The sequence below is a fragment of the Psittacula echo genome (assembly GCF_963264785.1).
Source record: "Psittacula echo genome assembly, chromosome: 24".
In the NCBI taxonomy this organism is placed as follows: domain Eukaryota; kingdom Metazoa; phylum Chordata; class Aves; order Psittaciformes; family Psittacidae; genus Psittacula; species Psittacula echo.
This window is the reverse complement of record NC_137759.1, coordinates 5,063,992-5,080,418: the sequence shown is the minus strand read 5'-3', so window position 1 is coordinate 5,080,418 and position 16,427 is coordinate 5,063,992. Positions and strand designations below refer to the sequence as shown.

The 16,427-nt window shown below is 47.6% G+C and overlaps 1 protein-coding gene across 3 annotated transcripts in view; it reads right to left on the bottom strand.

Moving 5' to 3' along the window:
* The window catches only part of REXO1 (RNA exonuclease 1 homolog), a 42,185-nt gene extending 25,761 nt beyond the window's left edge, over nt 1-16,424 (bottom strand). For all 3 annotated transcript variants that reach the window (XR_013958421.1, XM_080633755.1, XM_080633754.1), the window contains exons 1-2: nt 16,146-16,424; nt 435-2,218 (exon numbers count right to left, since the gene is read on the bottom strand). Coding sequence is in view for 2 of the 3 variants with exons in the window: in XM_080633755.1 (XP_080489881.1) it covers nt 435-2,218; nt 16,146-16,326 (1,965 nt within the window). In the remaining variant the exon portion in view is untranslated. The remainder of the gene's footprint in view (nt 1-434; nt 2,219-16,145) is intronic.
* Nucleotides 16,425-16,427: the final 3 nt, after the last annotated feature.

Here is a 16,427-nt window from a genome sequence, read left to right as displayed (position 1 = left end):
CAACCAAATTGAATTACCTGCACCGACACATCACTCTGGTTATTCCTACCACTACGTTCCTTAAACAACAACAAGACATTGCCCAGATTAGCAAATTGAGCTTTGAAACATCCACAACATATTCTCCGAGGCCTTTTCTCCAACCATCTAGGCCACCATGCTTCTTAGGCCAGATGGAGACAGAAGTAACTGAGGGTTATCCACACAACAGGTAACTGAATCCTTACGTTTTACAGCAGCTTTTAATCCAGCAGGTAAACTCAAGTGCAAAGTCTTCAGAGAACTCAGTCATGACAAGGGTGAGATTCTTCCAACATACGGAGTCTTCCTCCATAACCCTCTTCAGTTACTTAAAATAAGCAACACCACTAAACTAAACCAGAATCCTTTCACATTCAGAGGTGAGAGAACCAAGCAACCCAAAACAGCATTACCTGTTTCCCCAGCCTTCCCTTGTCTTCAGTTTTCACATCTGTAGATTCGTTAAAAATCCTGAGACACTCTTCCATTGGATCTGACTCAAAGTCCAAGTCTTTCTCAAGGATGGAATAATCAATGTCATCAGACGTTGAGGAAGATGATGATGACTTTGACAACTTAGAGCGTTTCACTTTCTTCGTCCCTTCGTTTTCACTCTCCGAGTCTGAACCACAATCACCACCATCCGAGTCCGAGCTCACGTCAAGTAACTTGGATGGCAAAGGCCAGCCTTTGTCATCATCATCTCCACTCTCATCACCAAACAGATCAACATGACTCAAACTCTGCTGCTTCCGACCCTTCTTTGGATCTCCTTTTTCTACAGAACTGACCTTTTCTTTCTTTCGCTCCAGGGCTGGAGCCTCGGTCCCTTTCTCTTTGTTTTTACGACCAGAGGTTTCTTTGCCATTTTTCACATCAGCCGTTTTCAGCTTGGAGTCTTTCTTGCTGCTCCCCAGCTTCTCTGTGCTAGAGCCTTTGTTGACATCTTCACTCTTGCTTTTCCCTGAACTACTGCTGCCCAACTTGGATTTTTCTTTCTTAAGTCCATCTGCTTTCTCCAACTTGTGTTTGTCAGGTTTCTTTAAACTCCCATCAGTTTTCCCTTTGACGCTTTTCTCTTTGCAGTTTTTCTCCTCATTCTTGGGTTTTAATTTTTCCTCTTTTTTGAGCACTTTGTCTTTTTCTGTACTTTTACTTTTCTCCTTCTTACCAAACTCATTTATCCCGGGTGTTTTACTAACATCTGATTTCTTCCGTTTTGTTTTGTCTTTTGAGTCTTTGTTTTTATGCTCAATCTCCTGGCCGTTCTTACCAGCACACAATTTCCCTGCTTTTGCACTCTTGTCTGATGAGTTTTTAGCAAGGTTTTTCTGTGAACTTGGATGGTCTTCCATGCCATACTGCACTGCTGTTTCTTTGCTATCCTGGGAAGCAAAGTCATCCACCTTGGTGCTCTGCTCTTTGTGGGATAACCCATCGCTTGACTCACTTTCCGAACCAGCTTTTGACTGGGAACTAACAGAAGTTGCCTTATATTCCGCATCAGCCTCATCCTCAGAGGAAGAGAACCTGGCACACACTTCATCATCGTCAAGTTCTTCACAGAGCCTCTTTCGTGAAGGAGAGTAAGACTCCTCATAACTGGGCACCCTACCCCTTTTGGACCCCTTTGGCTCCTTTGTCGTAGCTTTGCTCAAAAGCCTTGCTGAGTAATTTGAAAGTGGGTCATATTCCAAGTCTGTAGAAGGCTTCGAGTCATCAATCACATATTTACTGTTAGTGACAGTGCTACTGTATTTTTTATTCTGTATTACAGCCTTGGGAACATATTCCAGTGAGCTCCCTTTAGATCGGGAAGCATCCAAAGTGTATTTACTTGACCGGCTAGCAGCAGCCAGAGGAGTAGGGTTGTAGTCCGAGTTATTATTAAAGTTGTAGCTACCTGGATTATACTCTAAGGAGCTAAACGCATCATTCTGTGTCCCAGCAGCTGACACAGGTGTATTTGAAATGAGCGAGGAGGCCTCTGAAGCACTCAACTCCTTTGTCGTTTCTAGCAGCTCCTCATACTTCTTCTGCTCTCTCTCCACTTCGTTTTTGACTGCCTCAATGGCTTTGTTGACCAGCTCCAGCTCCAGAATACTGGGTGTCACATCTGTCACGTCAGCCAGGGCACCATCCTCCACCTCCAGCGAGGGCCTGGGCAGCTCGGGGTTGTAGGGATCATAGCCTCGCTCTAGGCAAGAGAAAGCAAACAGAAGTTAATGCCAGCAACTGAGGTACATTTCTCTTTGGGGTAAAATTCTTTAAAAGGTCATTTTTTAAGGTCTGCTCTCATCAAAACCCCAGTACTGAAAGACACCACCAAAAGCCATGCTCTCAGCACCATAGAACAAATGTTTGATACCTAAAGCCATCAGTGAAGGTCTCTGCTCAGCAGCAGGCGTGTGGCTAGACTAGATTTTACAAACTACTCCCAGGTCTTAAGGGCTAAAGATTATTAACAAAGTGCTTTTATTACTCATGGAAAAACTCTCTTAAATTAAATATTCTTCAGGGCACCAAAGAATAATCTTCGTATTAGGACCAAGAGGAGCTGAGTAGGAGCAGAATTATCTGCTTAATTCAGTGAAGCGACCAAGGGAGGAAAGAGGATTCCAGTATGAAAACTGTGGATTAGGTTCTCACTTACTGATGCCAATGCCTAAAGCCCACTGAAAGCTTTCAATACTCCCCAAAGCTCAGGATTTCTCACGGCAGCTGCAGGAAAACCACTCTTATCTTGTCTTATCTGACAAGCTGACTGCTGCTAGTAAGAAAAACACTACAGGTGCAAAGGCAACACGACTCAACCACACAGAACAACCCCCAAAATGGGAAAATTAAACACCCGAAACATTTCTCTTTTCTGACAAGTCCCTTTGGTGGCCTTTCTTACACTGGCATAGTTCTTTGACTATGAACAGAGGATACGCTTTGACCATGCTGCACAGCTCTATAAGAGCTGCTCTGGGCAGTGCTGGACCATCCTACAGAACTATATGGAAATGCCAAAGCAACCTGTTCAAGGGACAGCTTACAACTGGAGAGTCCATCAGAGCTCATAGAATCATAGAATAGTTAGGGTTGGAAAGGACCCTGAGATCATCAAGTTCCACCCCCCTGCCATGGGCAGGGACACCCCACACTAAACCATGGCACCCAAGGCCTCATCCAACCTGGCCTTGAACACCACCAGGGATGGAGCATTCACAACCTCCCTGGGCAACCCATTCCAGTGCCTCACCACCCCCTCAGTAAAGAATTTCTTCCTTATATCCAATCTAAACTTCCCCTGTTTCAGTTTGAACCCGTTACCCCTTGTCCTGTCACTACAGTCCCTGATGAAGAGTCCCTCCCCAGCATCCTCGTAGCCCCCTTCAGATACTGGAAGGCTGCTCTGAGGTCTCCACGCAGCCTTCTCTTCTCCAGGCTGAACAGCCCCAACTTTCTCAGCCTGGCTCCATACAGGAGCTGCTCCAGCCCCTGATCATCCTCGTGGCCGCCTCTGGACTTGTTCCAACAGTTCCATGTCCTTTTGATGTTGAGGACACCAGAACTGCACACAATGCTCCAAGTGAGGTCTCCCGAGAGCAGAGTAGATGGGCAGGATCACCTTGAAACATTCATCTTGAAAAGGGCATGTGAGCAGTTGTCACAAGCATAAACCCACTCAACTTGCTGCCATGATGTCCCAAACTCTCCCACCTTCCCAACTCCTGGTGAAAAGGAAAGGGAAAAGGACGCCACTTGCGCACGTGCAATGACATAGACCAGGCAGGAAAGTACCTTCACCTTCAGTAACAGCGGAACTCAGCATTTAGCAAGCCAAGAGAAGTGACAGGTAAGTTAATAGCTGCTCTTTGATTTAGAACACATTTCAATCCTTGTTTTATCAGTGCCTCTGGATGCTGCTGTGCCAGAGGGACTTCTTGTTCTTTGCTAGGCCAGTAGTAAAACCGGCTTTCCAGCTTGAGTACGTAGAAGAACAAGACAATAAGCAGAGAGATGAAAGATGGGAAAAAACCCAACCTGCCAGGTCTAAGAAGGATGACAGAATTCTTGTAACAGCCAGAAGCAAAGTGTTTACAGGGCCTGTTTCTACCACACTCACAAGACTGAGCTTTTACTTGGATTGGGGGCTTTTTTAAGAGGATCCATGACTGCACAGCTCCCTTGGTAATAAGAACCCATCTCACACTTGGCAGAACCAACCTCCAAGGAAGCAGAGTAATAAAAGACTGGATTAAAATAAAGGCAACAGCTTCATAAAATACTTTTTAGCCCCTTGGGTTTGCAAAGATGTTTTTGCCCAACCAAATTAGCTGCTGACTGAGCAGGGACCCTGCGCAATCGCAGCCTGATGGCACCAGCTTCCAAAGGACAGTGTGAGCTGTGCCCAGGACCAGAAACGTGGGGAAAAAGGAACAAGGTGATGTATTTCTATAACTACCTCCCCCTCCACCTATCGCAAAGTGATTTACAACCAAGCCACAAAGAGCATTTTCAAAACTAATGTCTGCTCATCCCCATTACACCCAGTACAGCTGACACACTGGGGGAGAGAGGCAGAAGGTGGCAAACCAGAGCATCTCGGTGGATGGGGAACACCAGACAAGTTGATATCCAGAGCCCAGTTAGAAAAAGAAACCATGAAGAAATGCAGGTAACAGGGGAAAAAAGCCTAGATGCAAACAGCAGCACCATCTAGGCTAGTGTATGTAAATAGATTGTTGGAACAATTAGGTGTAAATATTAGCCTAAGAGCTGATAAAGAACAGTCCTCCATACCCACCACCTCATTCCTTACCCCTTTGTGGCACATAACTCCATAGTGGTAGAGAGGCCAGTGCAGTGAAGACTGGAGGAGTCAGCTATTACCCTCTAACTCAAGATGGAGACCTAAAATTTAGCACAAGCATTGTTAAGGGAAGAGCTGAAAGCCTGGAATTGTGTGCAGAGATAAGTATTAGGTAGCCTGTAAAGAAACAGAGGCAAGAGTCTGGATCTAAAGACTTGCAAAATAAAAAGCCAAACACTCCCACACTAAAAGTAACCAGAAAAACCCAACCCAAACTACATAAAAGACATCTTGTCCGCATAGAAAAGCAAACTATTTTAAATCTATCAGGATACAGAGAAAATAGAGATAACCTAAGCACAGACCTGGTGCCTGATGCTCTGCAGTTCATCTGTAGTAGAAAACTAATTGCACATTTCCTTTCAATGGAATGACCAGATGTAAAAATGCATTAGAATCTCTGAGAATGCCAGCAGGCTTTGAGACACTGGCATGAAAGAAAGGGCTCTTTTGTAGGTGTGTAGAGGCCTGATGGATTACCCACCACCGCTGATCAAAGGCTACCTTTCCCATGAAAGCCACTTGTGTAAGTGGGCTCCACGATACTCATCAGGGCTGTCACCTTTGGCCATGATACATTTACAGGTAATGTAATGGAAACACAACCAGAAAGGGGTTTTATTTAAATACACACACACACACACACATATATATGGAGAGCCACCATAGACATACGTCTCCAAAGCCAGAGAAATCAAATATGCCATCTGAAATCAGGCCACCTTTTCTAATGCCTAATTGTACTCCCAGGAAGCTAGGAGAGGAAATGAAAGGATCTCTGGGTAACTGAGCCCAGTGCTAGGCAGGCAGGGACCCAGCTACACCCCACACCCCTTCTTACAACCTGGATACAAGAGTCAAAAAAGCTTCAGCTTCTGCATTTATTCCTCTCCATTTCAAACACTACTACAAATACCCGTGGTGTAAAGAAAGCTATTCTGATAGACAAGGTGTCTGCAGTACTTCTGCTGAAGCAAAAAGAGAGGCACCATGTAGTGCAATAACCTTGGGGATGGATGTAAAATTGAGTCTATGCTGTCCTCTGAGAATCACAAGACAAGACCTGAGATGACAATTCCTTATAGGATTGTGAATGAAACTGCTATCAGGACACTTTAAAATATAACCTCTTTTAATATATTAATGTCCCTCAGACATATGAAATAGTCCTTCTGAGATACAAAAAAGTGAGGTTAACATCAACACTATACAGAACAAGTGATTAATAATTTTCGAAGAACTTCACTGAACAATTTATTTCACCTAGAACTACCTTGGAATACAGCAAAATGAACTGCACTTAAATCAGACATTTCAGCCCAAAGTACAGAGAAGCATAAATCAAGGTTCTTCCAAAAATTAAGATTGATTGGGTTTTTTTCCCTGGTTACAGTCCTGTTGGTTCTGGAAAATGAGGCCTCAGTTCTGAGGTGGAGCTGGTTTATTACAGCTTCTACAAGCCGACAGCTCCTTGCTGTACACTGGTCCTTCTAGTTTGTGCAACAGGGAAAGGCAGTAAACAAAGGCTGACATCAAACGAATAATGGCAGTCCAAGGTCACCTGTTTGATGTTCAAACTTACTTCACAGTGAATCACTCTGGAAGAAAAGATGGCTTTTTTTTTTCCTCCAAGCACCCTACCAGAACACATATTTCAGATGCCTTAAATACAGAAAAGCCTGAACGTGTGACAGGTACTGGTTGTGGGTTCTGGAAGAGAAGTCAAGCTCTTGCATGGGGGCCATGGATGACAACCACCTTGCTTCCAGACGTAACAGAGGTGCTAAGGAGCAGTGGCTGCTGCTAAACAAAAGGGAAGCAAACATGAGATACTCTCACAGCAATGAGGACCTCAGAACAGGAGGGTTTGCTGGCCACGCCACAGAGGCACCAGCACAAGCCAGGACAGGGAACATTTCAAGCCCTGTCACCACTGAAGCCACCCATTCTCCTGGGTCACCTGGAGCTGGCAACAAAAGATCCATTCACTGGGAGAAGGGGAAGGTGAAAGCTGTTGGGAGACCTCTTTGGAGAGAAGAATAGCATTTTTACGTTAACGTCACCAGAGCAGCTTTGTTAGCTGAACAGCCTGCCTATGTTTGCAGTGCCAGCACTTAGCAAATGGACCTTTGTGATTACAGAAAAATTAGCACTGGAAAATTATTTTAAGCTTTTTATTTAATGCTTTATAGAAGAGACGGCGGCTTCAAGAACAAAATGTTTCAGACAGGCTGCACCAGGAGGCTGAGTTCTGCTACTCTCCAGAAGAGCACAAAAGGAATGGCACTTCTGGGTGCAGAGCTCATCTGCGAGCACCCAAAGCAAGTTTCCAACAAATCATTTCACAGTAAGAGCCAACCGCTTGGAAATAATTCACTGAGATTTAAAATAGTACATTTCAAATAATTATCCAGAGTAAATGGGTTAGGAGGGCAGGTAAGAGGAGCTGAGAGAAATGTTTCAACTTTAAAGAGAACCCTAGGCCTAATGATTTTTGGTTTTTGCTCCTTCTTTCTCTTTTAAAGAGTAAATTTAATTATGAAAAATTCAGTATAAAAAGCATTGATAACCTGGTACTGCTCTAAGAACATGAGGTAAGCAAGGTTTCAGAGGCATTATAGCCACTCCAGTCAAGCTGGCCTCTCCCAGTGCTCCCACTATCCATTTCACAGAATCCCAGCCTGGTTTGGGTTGGAAGGGACCTTAAAGCTCATCCAGTTACAACTTCCCTGCCACAGGCAGGGACCCCTTCCACTGGAGCAGCTTGCTCCAAGCCCCTGTGTCCAACCTGGCCTTGAACACTGCCAGGGATGGGGCAGCCACAGCTTCTCTGGGCACCCTGGGCCAGCGCCTCAGCACCCTCACAGGGAAGAGCTTCTGCCTAAGAGCTCAGCTCAGTCTCCCCTCTGGCAGGTTCAAGCCATTCCCCTTGGCCTGTCCCTACAGGCCCTTGTCCAAAGCCCCTCTCCAGATTTCCTGTAGCCCCTTTAGGCACTGGGAGCTGCTCTGATGTCTCCCCTTAAGGAGCCTTCCCTTCTCAAGGCTGAACAAGCCCAACTTCTGTTACTCCATGAGAGGTATCTGATGTCACAGCAACAAAGTACATCGTGAACCAACACAGTCATTTCTTCAGTGGAAAAAAAGAAGCAAATATGAGAAAAGAAAGTCTTATATTAGCAAGGCTGAAAAAGGTTTGAACAGTCATCCATCACACTGTGGTATTTTTAAAGCTGCTGTGACAAAGCCTGCTTTAGGTCAGGGTATGGTTTCACCAGGTGCTGTTGGCCAACGTAAGCGCTCGGTGCCACCAAAGGGCTGACTCCGTGGGCTGAAAGGGTTGATCAGGGGGTTCTCCAGCTTGTGCCACAACCAGCACAGGGAGGGGTGGGTCACACCGAGGGACAAGAGCAGCCAGACCCCATCCTTGTATGAGCCATAAGCTATTTGCTCAGCTCAGCCTCCCAGGACTGCTGACAACGCTGTGGCCAGAGAGGAGACACAGACCTGTCCGAGTGCTTCAATCCAGCTCCAGCATGGACCATGTCTCTCCCGAGCAGGCAGCACTACCAGGGAACAACTCAGGTAGGAGAACATTAGGGCACATCCCTCAAAGCAGCTCAGACAGCAACACCTCCAATTTTAGTCAGGAAAACACAACTTTGTCCATTTTTGTTTCTGGCACAGCAGAAGAGACATCTAAAAGGCCCTCAAGCCTACTGAACATGGTGGCTTCACCCTCTCAATAGCCTCACAGATAGTCCTGGAGGCCAGCTGGGACCACCACGGCTCTACACAGCAACACCAGTTAAATATGAGGCTGCAAAAGCCAGAACACGATGGTCAGGCCCATGCAAAAGCCATCATTTACATTCCTGCATGGCCACAGTGATGTACGGTCCCACCCGCCCTGGTGCTAACACAACAGTGGTAGGCAAAGAACATCAGAGGCATGTCAGAAGTGGTGTCTCACCATTTTAATGTGGATACTCAATGTTTGGATTCTTTGGAGGTTTTTCCACTCCCTCTCTCATTTTAGCTTTAAAGTTATTCCTCAATATACAAGAAAAGTTGAAATTCTGTTTGGGAAAAAGAAAACATAACAAGGGATTTATTTTTTCTGTTTCTGGGAAAAAGGTCAGAAAATATTTCCCCATCTCCAGTAAAAGTGCCAGGTAAAACTGAGGATTTACTCCAAGACTTAGTTACCAGAGCAAGTCGTCTTTGCAAAGAAGGAAAACAAAGAGAAAAGAAGTATTTCAGGTATTCTGGTCTCTTCTTTTGCCTCTGTTCAACTCCACCTTAAGAACTTCCTTTGCCCAGCATGGTCACAAGCGGTAACACTTCATCTCACCCACCAGTCCCTTCACTTCAGCCGCCTTCTGGCTCGCTCAAGATAAGTCATCTTCTCAACACCTGACTTGTTTCTTGCATTATTTTGGGTGAAGAATTCCCATTTAAGTTTAAAAAAAACCCCAAACCAAACAAAACTACAGTATTTCAATACAGTCAAACTAGATACTTGAAGAAACAATATTCAAAACTAAAGAAAAGCACTTTTCAAGCCCTACTCCATTTAAGAAATTTCAGCTGTGACTTATGAAGGGCTAGAACCAAAACTTACACAGGCGTTAAAACTTATCCAGCTTTAGGTAATTCAAAAGCTGGAATTAATACTTCCACAACTCCTTTACGACTCAGCCACCTGCAGCTCCGGACTCTTGAGCAGCAAACCCAACACACACTGCCTGCTCCTCAGCACAGATCCTCTCTTTCATAAAAGGCTGTATCCCACAGGGCAATGAAAATCCTGGTGCAGCAAAACCCTTTCAAAGCAGAGCCGAGGTTTTTGCATCCTCCCTGTGCTTCAGAGGCAGATGCAAGCCTGAGGACCAAGGTCTCACGTTAAATGAATGGCTAACACGTGAAAACCTCTCTGAAGAAGGCCCTTCTCTTGCAGTTGCTTCTTCATGTCCTGCAACCCACACAAAAACACAAGTTCACTCCACAGTTAAGTCAAAAACTTCAAAGAATTACCTGAGCTCCCCGTGGTTAATAAATACTGCAGATATTTGTTCATGCTGTACTTGAGGCTTTTAATACCTGCTTGGTGCTGCTGAGACACTCCGGCAAAGGCTTCTGGCACAACCCCGCTGACCATGTGCTGACAAAGCACTCTCTGGGCTGCAGAGATAATTAGGGCAGGACTTCCCAAGCCAAAGTCCCGCCTTCACCCTCATTTACTCCCAGATGGGACTGGGTTTTACTCGAGTGTCTGCAGGGGCTTTTGGACTGCTTCTTTGCCAGCACTACCACGATCAGCTTGGGGGATCTTTTGATCTTACTTTCCCAACTGTACGCTTTGATTTTTACTTGATTTGAGCCACACAAGCTGGCACACGCAATGGTCTCCCACAGAACGATCCCCAGGGTCGTGCTGTGAGATCCTGTTGAGCCCACAAAGCAACACACTTCCCAGCCAGAGCCCAACACTATCCCACTACTCCAGCCCCACATTCCATGCTCAGTCCCAGCAGGGAAGGAGGCTGCAGGGCAGGGAGATGACCCCACCTGGCCCTGCCTGTCAGTGCCTGCCTGTGCCTGCCTGCACCCAGCGCTGCTGCCTTGCTGGTACTGGGTGAGCCACCACACTGGGCTGGCACCTCTCATCCGCCTCGCCCAGCACCGGGAACACAGCTTGGGAAACCCTGGACCAATGAGTTGTGCTTTCTGCTTCCTCAGCGCTAACGCAGCCCTGTAGTGTTTGATGAGAGGAGGAAAGGAAGGCTACAGAGATGATCAAGAGGCTGGAGCAGCTTTGCTTTGGAGCCAGGCTGAGAGAGCTGGGCTGGGTCAGCCTGGACAGGAGAAGGCTCCTGAAGGGGAGACCTTAGAGCAGCTCCAGTGCCTAAAGGGGCTGCAGGAAACCTGGAGAGGGGCTTTGGACAAGGGCCTGTAGGGACAGGCCAAGGGGAATGGCTTGAACCTGCCAGAGGGGAGACTGAGATGAGCTCTTAGGCAGAAGCTCTTCCCTGTGAGGGTGCTGAGGCGCTGGCACAGGGTGCCCAGAGAAGCTGTGGCTGCCCCATCCCTGGCAGTGTTCAAGGCCAGGTTGGACACAGGGGCTTGGAGCAAGCTGCTCCAGTGGAAGGGGTCCCTGCCCGTGGCAGGGGTTGGAGCTGGAGGAGCTTTAAGGTCCCTTCTAACCCGAACCAAGCTGGGATTCAACGATTCTATGAAAAATCAGAGGAAGTGTTTAAATGTCAGGTAAGATCTTCCACACTGGAGAGAGAAATCCTGTCAGAGGAGACAAAGGGCTCCTGTGGCAGGCAGAGAGCAGGCAGCTCACACACACTGGCAAAATGGCAGCACCTTCAACACCCAGGCAGGTCACTGCACCTTTAGCCTTCAAAATCCTCCTGGCTTGACAGAGATCTGCTCCCACCTCCTGCTCCATCTGTAACTGGAGCAAGGAGGAGCCACACGCAAGCTCAGGGCCAAGTCTTCCACTTGCAGAAAGACCAGAACTCGGCAGTGCCCCAGCAGCTCACACCGAAATCCCAACACACAGAGCAGCTGCAGCTGAGCACTCACAAGAAACCTGTCACCACTGACAGGTTACGTGACCAGAAATCCCCAGCCGCTGGAAAGCCACCACCTTGATTGCCATGAGGAGGCACGGCCCGACCTTACCATCACGTGGTGTTTCTGTTCTTCATTTCAGAGCTCGGTAAGAGAAAAAACCATCCACTGGTGACATCTTGGTCATTACTGGCCTAAAAAAGCAACTGGGGAGGGAAGCAGTATGAGCAATGCCCCCCACATGCTACAGCACCCAACACTCAGCCACCCCATTTCCTCTCCTGGTGAAGAAATAATGAAGGCAGTTAAGAAATCTCCATCTCACTCCATTTCCCTGTGGCAAATACAGGAATAAAAGCTCTTTCCTACAAGAAGCTCAAGAAGGAAAATGCATCTGTACAGACCTTTTTTCTCCTCCTTTCTACACACGGTGTGAACCTGCACTGCAATATAAGTAGTGTAAAGGCAATCCCAGACAACGCAGAGAGGCTGCTCCCACCAAACACAGCCGAGTTTAATGTGCAACCCCTCAGTAATGTGCTGTATGGGGAACCTGACCAGTGAAGAAGACAACAGCGTTGATCCCATGGTGACACATGGGCTGAGGAAGATTAAACTTGGGGTTTAGCATTTACAGAGCCTCTTTAGGTTTTACCAAATACCATTTTGAACAGCATTTTAGATACGTGTCACAGCTGTCCCACGTGGTTGCTTTTCAAATGAAGACTTTGAAGAAGGGAGAAGCAAAGCGTCTTCCTACATCAGCGACAGGATCAGCAGAGTTAAAGCTGGGGAGATAAGCCTAAGGATTTCTCTGCAACTGACCTGGGACAACAGGAGCCAAACAGTGTTACAGCAGCTTACTTGTGGGCTGGGCAGTGAAAATCACAGGGTACCAGACAAACTCATCCAGACACCTTTCAAAGACGCAAAGCCTTGCCCACCCAAATAGAAAATCCACGCAGTAAGAAAACTGCCCCACCACCTTTGACCATACCAGAAAAATGCCTAGCAACTGCCAATACACACCAGTCTCAAGTATTTTGAGCTGGGTGCTGAAAGCTTTGCTCTTCCCAGCTCATGCTGACACAAGGATCAGAGCAGACAAAGAGGAACTTGGACCTCTCAACCTGGATGCAGCTTTTTGCTCCGGATTGGAAAAAACATCCACTTCCTATGCATCTCCTGACAGCTACCATCAAACCAAAGAGCTGGTTTCCTTAAGATATTTATGAAGAGATGTATTATGCTTCTTTTATGTCTTTCAGCATACTCAGGACCTAGACTTTGAAGAGAGCCCTATTTCTCTCCTCTACAGCTCTTGAAGAGATGCTTTTAGGACTGAAGGCAGTTCTTCCCTCCTACTTACACAGCATGCTTTCAAAGCACTTCACACACATTCAGTAATCTTTTCATCCTGCTCTGAAGCAGGTGGGGTTTAGTCATTTTGTAACTGGAAAAAACACTTCAGCCAAGTCAGGATTAGAATCTGCGAGCGCCAGATTCCCAGTCCTCCACAGGCTCACACCCCACTTCCCAGCCCACCAACACTGCTGCGGAGATAGGGATGCATGCTGCCATCCCAGCACCTTCCTCAGCTTTCAGCCAGCCCTGGATTTCCACAAGCCTCCAGGTAGCCACAGCCTTTTCCCATGCAGGCAGATACCTGCAGTAAAGACAAGGCAACAGAATTCCAGTATTCCAGAACTCAGAAATGTGCCCTATCCCATCGGCTCCCTCCTCACCTCACAAGTTTGTATTTACTGAGCTGCTTTCAGAGGGGAAGAAAAGGGATGCTGCAACATGCAAACAGGAGCAGGCAGGGGGCAGCTCAGTCCTCCTGCCGCTGCTAATCTAATAGGCATGGAGGCCTCTTCACCACTATCTTCCAGTGGCTGGGACCGTAAGAGCACTGTATGAAAAATAAGGATCATCTATTATGAACATCTGAACAGTACACTCTTCGGCAAGTCTGGAATGACGGGTGGGGGGAACAAAGAAAAGGGGAACAGTGCTATGTCCCAATAATTCCTCTTTTCACCTCCTCTCTGCTCCATCTGGCATGCATCCACAGCCTCCTCTCACCACAGCCTGGCAAGGCCAGCTCCACTCCTCAGCTTTCAAAAGCTACTTCCAAGGCTACAGAAGATCTACTAAGAGTTTTGGGGTTACTGCCAGTGCTACAGTGATCCTTAAACATCAAAGTCAACATCAGCCTCGAATCAATATGCTTAGAAGGCTGGTTCTTTAGATGTTATCCTTTTTTCTAAGCACTGTACCAGAAAACTATAACTCTTGGTGTAGATACCTACCTGCCTTGGCAAAAAAGTTATGTTTTCAAAGCTTATTTCTTGAGTGACACGTTTAAATAGGTCAAATATGCCCAAGTGCACTGTTATAAGGCTACTTTAAAACAAGACAGGCAGTTTCACTGACAGGGAGCAACTTCTGTTGGCTGAGAACCTGCTCTCAAGAAGATGGTTGCCTGACTGCCAGCTAAACTACTACACCCTCTAGTGTAAATCTTAAATACATCCTTCCAGGCTAGATGAGCTTCAGACAGACAGAGAAAAAGACAGGAGCTATTTAACCTAAACCCTTCAGTTGAAGTTAAGCCATTGCACTGCTTACAAAATAACTGCCAAAGCCTCTTCTGCTCCTATAGAAATTAGGGCCCTTTTGCAAGGCCAGCAGAGTCCTTTCTGAAAGGCAGCACTCTGCAGCAGCTTCCATTTCTCAATCGAAACCAACATAGCAAAAATGGCTCAAATCCGACACTGAGCAGAGGCAGAACTTACAGATCCCTGTTTATGACAGCTGTGTCATACATTAGACACCAAGAGTTTGGAAAAGGGGGCAGGAAGAGGCACGGAGCTGGCGGTGGGATACGGGAGGCAGCGGCTGGAAGTTAAGCCTCATGATCCTGTTCCTTTCACAAGTGGCAGACATTTCTACCCAGGAAAACTAAGCCATGCTCTAGCCTTTGTTTTTCAAAAGCCAGAGTTTCTCCTAGAGCCACAACACCACAATTAAACCACTCTCACTACCCAGAACACCAGTTCTCCTGAGTCACTAACATCCAAGCCAGGCCTAACAGGACATTGAGATGGCTTCTTTCTTGTCATTCACACTCAATTCCTGCATTAACACTTTTCAGATGGTATTAGAAGCTGCACACACTTCCCAGGTGCACCAGGAGGTTTTACTAAAGACCAACCTTCACTTCCCCATTTCGAAAATCAAAACCAGCACCCATTCTTATTTAGTACAGCAGCATCTGTTTCAGACCAAAATGAGCAAGTCTGGTTCCAAAACTGACTTTTTATAGGTATTTAAAGAGAAACAGGAACAGTAAACTGAAAGACGATTGTATCAAGCACTTACAGAACCATCCTGAAGGGTCATAGGGACCTTTTCAAATGCAAAAGAACACTGAAAGAGGTGAAAACTTTTGTCTTTCTATCATGACATCAGTCTGCCTGTGACAGGCCCAAGTAAGCTTCCTTTATTTTAAACTAAACCACAGTTGTGGTAAGTTGACCTGGTAACCAGGAGACACAAAGAATAAATCATCTTCCAAACTTCTAGATAACCCAAAGTTAAGCAAACACAATAAAATCCATAACTTGTGTCTTATTTTGACAACTTCTGCTTCAGGTTGTTAGAGACCATGCATACCAGCAAGAACACCTGCTGAAATAACAAAGTGTTAACAAAAAGAAAGCAAGCAGCATTCTTCTAGGGAGAAGAATAAAAGCTTTTCTCTCCAAATAAAATAAACAGATCAGCAAATAATGTAAGTAAAACAAGAGTTGCTGGAAGAACTGAGGAGAACAATAGCTCAGGAGCGCTTTGGTAGCCAAGCTTCGAGAAGCCTGGCAGCACTCCATGCCTTACTCCAGTCCTCATCAGGAGGGGCTCCAGCTCACCACAGCCCCCCAGGGCAACCCACCAGGACTGGGCTAGAAAACACATCTCCTCCAGCTCCCCAAATCCATGCACCTCCTGAAGGGAGGTGACAGCACAGTTATCGTCAGCAGTGGTTTGCAAGGCACAATGACACCTCATTGCCACATGAGCCAGGTTGCCTGGAGGGACAAAGAAAGGGACCAGAACAGAGCTGCCCTGCTGCAGCCTCCATCCTGGCGACAGACAGGCAAGCAGCTACTTTGTAAAGCTGCTCATCACCTCCCCTGTGTCACATAGCAACTGAAGGATGCCACCGACGATGAGGCCCAGGAGACACCCATCTCTCTCACACCAAATGGGGCAGAAAAGCCCCTTCAGAACCTCCTCCAGATGCAACAAGAGGTGACAACCAAGGGCCCAGAGCACGGGCAGGGCTGAGCACAGGCAAACACAAGAGCTCAGGGTCAACGGGGACCCACCTGGGTGATGGGGATACACCGCACTCGAGAGGGGCTTGAGGGGGAAACACCAGAGCCCCGGGGCCAGGTGGGATTTAGAGGAGTCAGAGGCAGATTCAGGCACTGAAGGGGGGGCGGGCGTGAGGAGGAGGAAGGACACGGTTCTGCCTTTGCCAGGGGAGGACACGCCGCTGCTGCGGGGTAGGGACTTGGTGGCGAGCGGCGCAGGGCCGGGACCAACCCCAGCCCGAGCAGGGAGAACGACAAGCGGAGGGGAAGGAGGTACCGCGGCCCAGGAAGCCGGGCCGGGGCCGTACCTGCGCCGTGACCGACTGAGAGCACCGGGACGGGGCCACCGGAGACGCCGCACCGCGCCGCCGCCACCGGGGGGTGCCGGAAGTGGCAGTAGGGCCGGCGGCAGGGTGGGCCCCCCCCCGGCCCCCCGGCGTTGAGGAAGGGGCAGTCGATGCCGCGGAAGTAGCCGGTGGATCTCAGCATCCCGCCGGCTGCGGGACGGGGCGCGGGGCCGGGGACAGAGGAGGAGCGGGCGGCGGCGACACGCTCCGACCTCACACCGCCGGTACCGGCCCCGCCGCCAT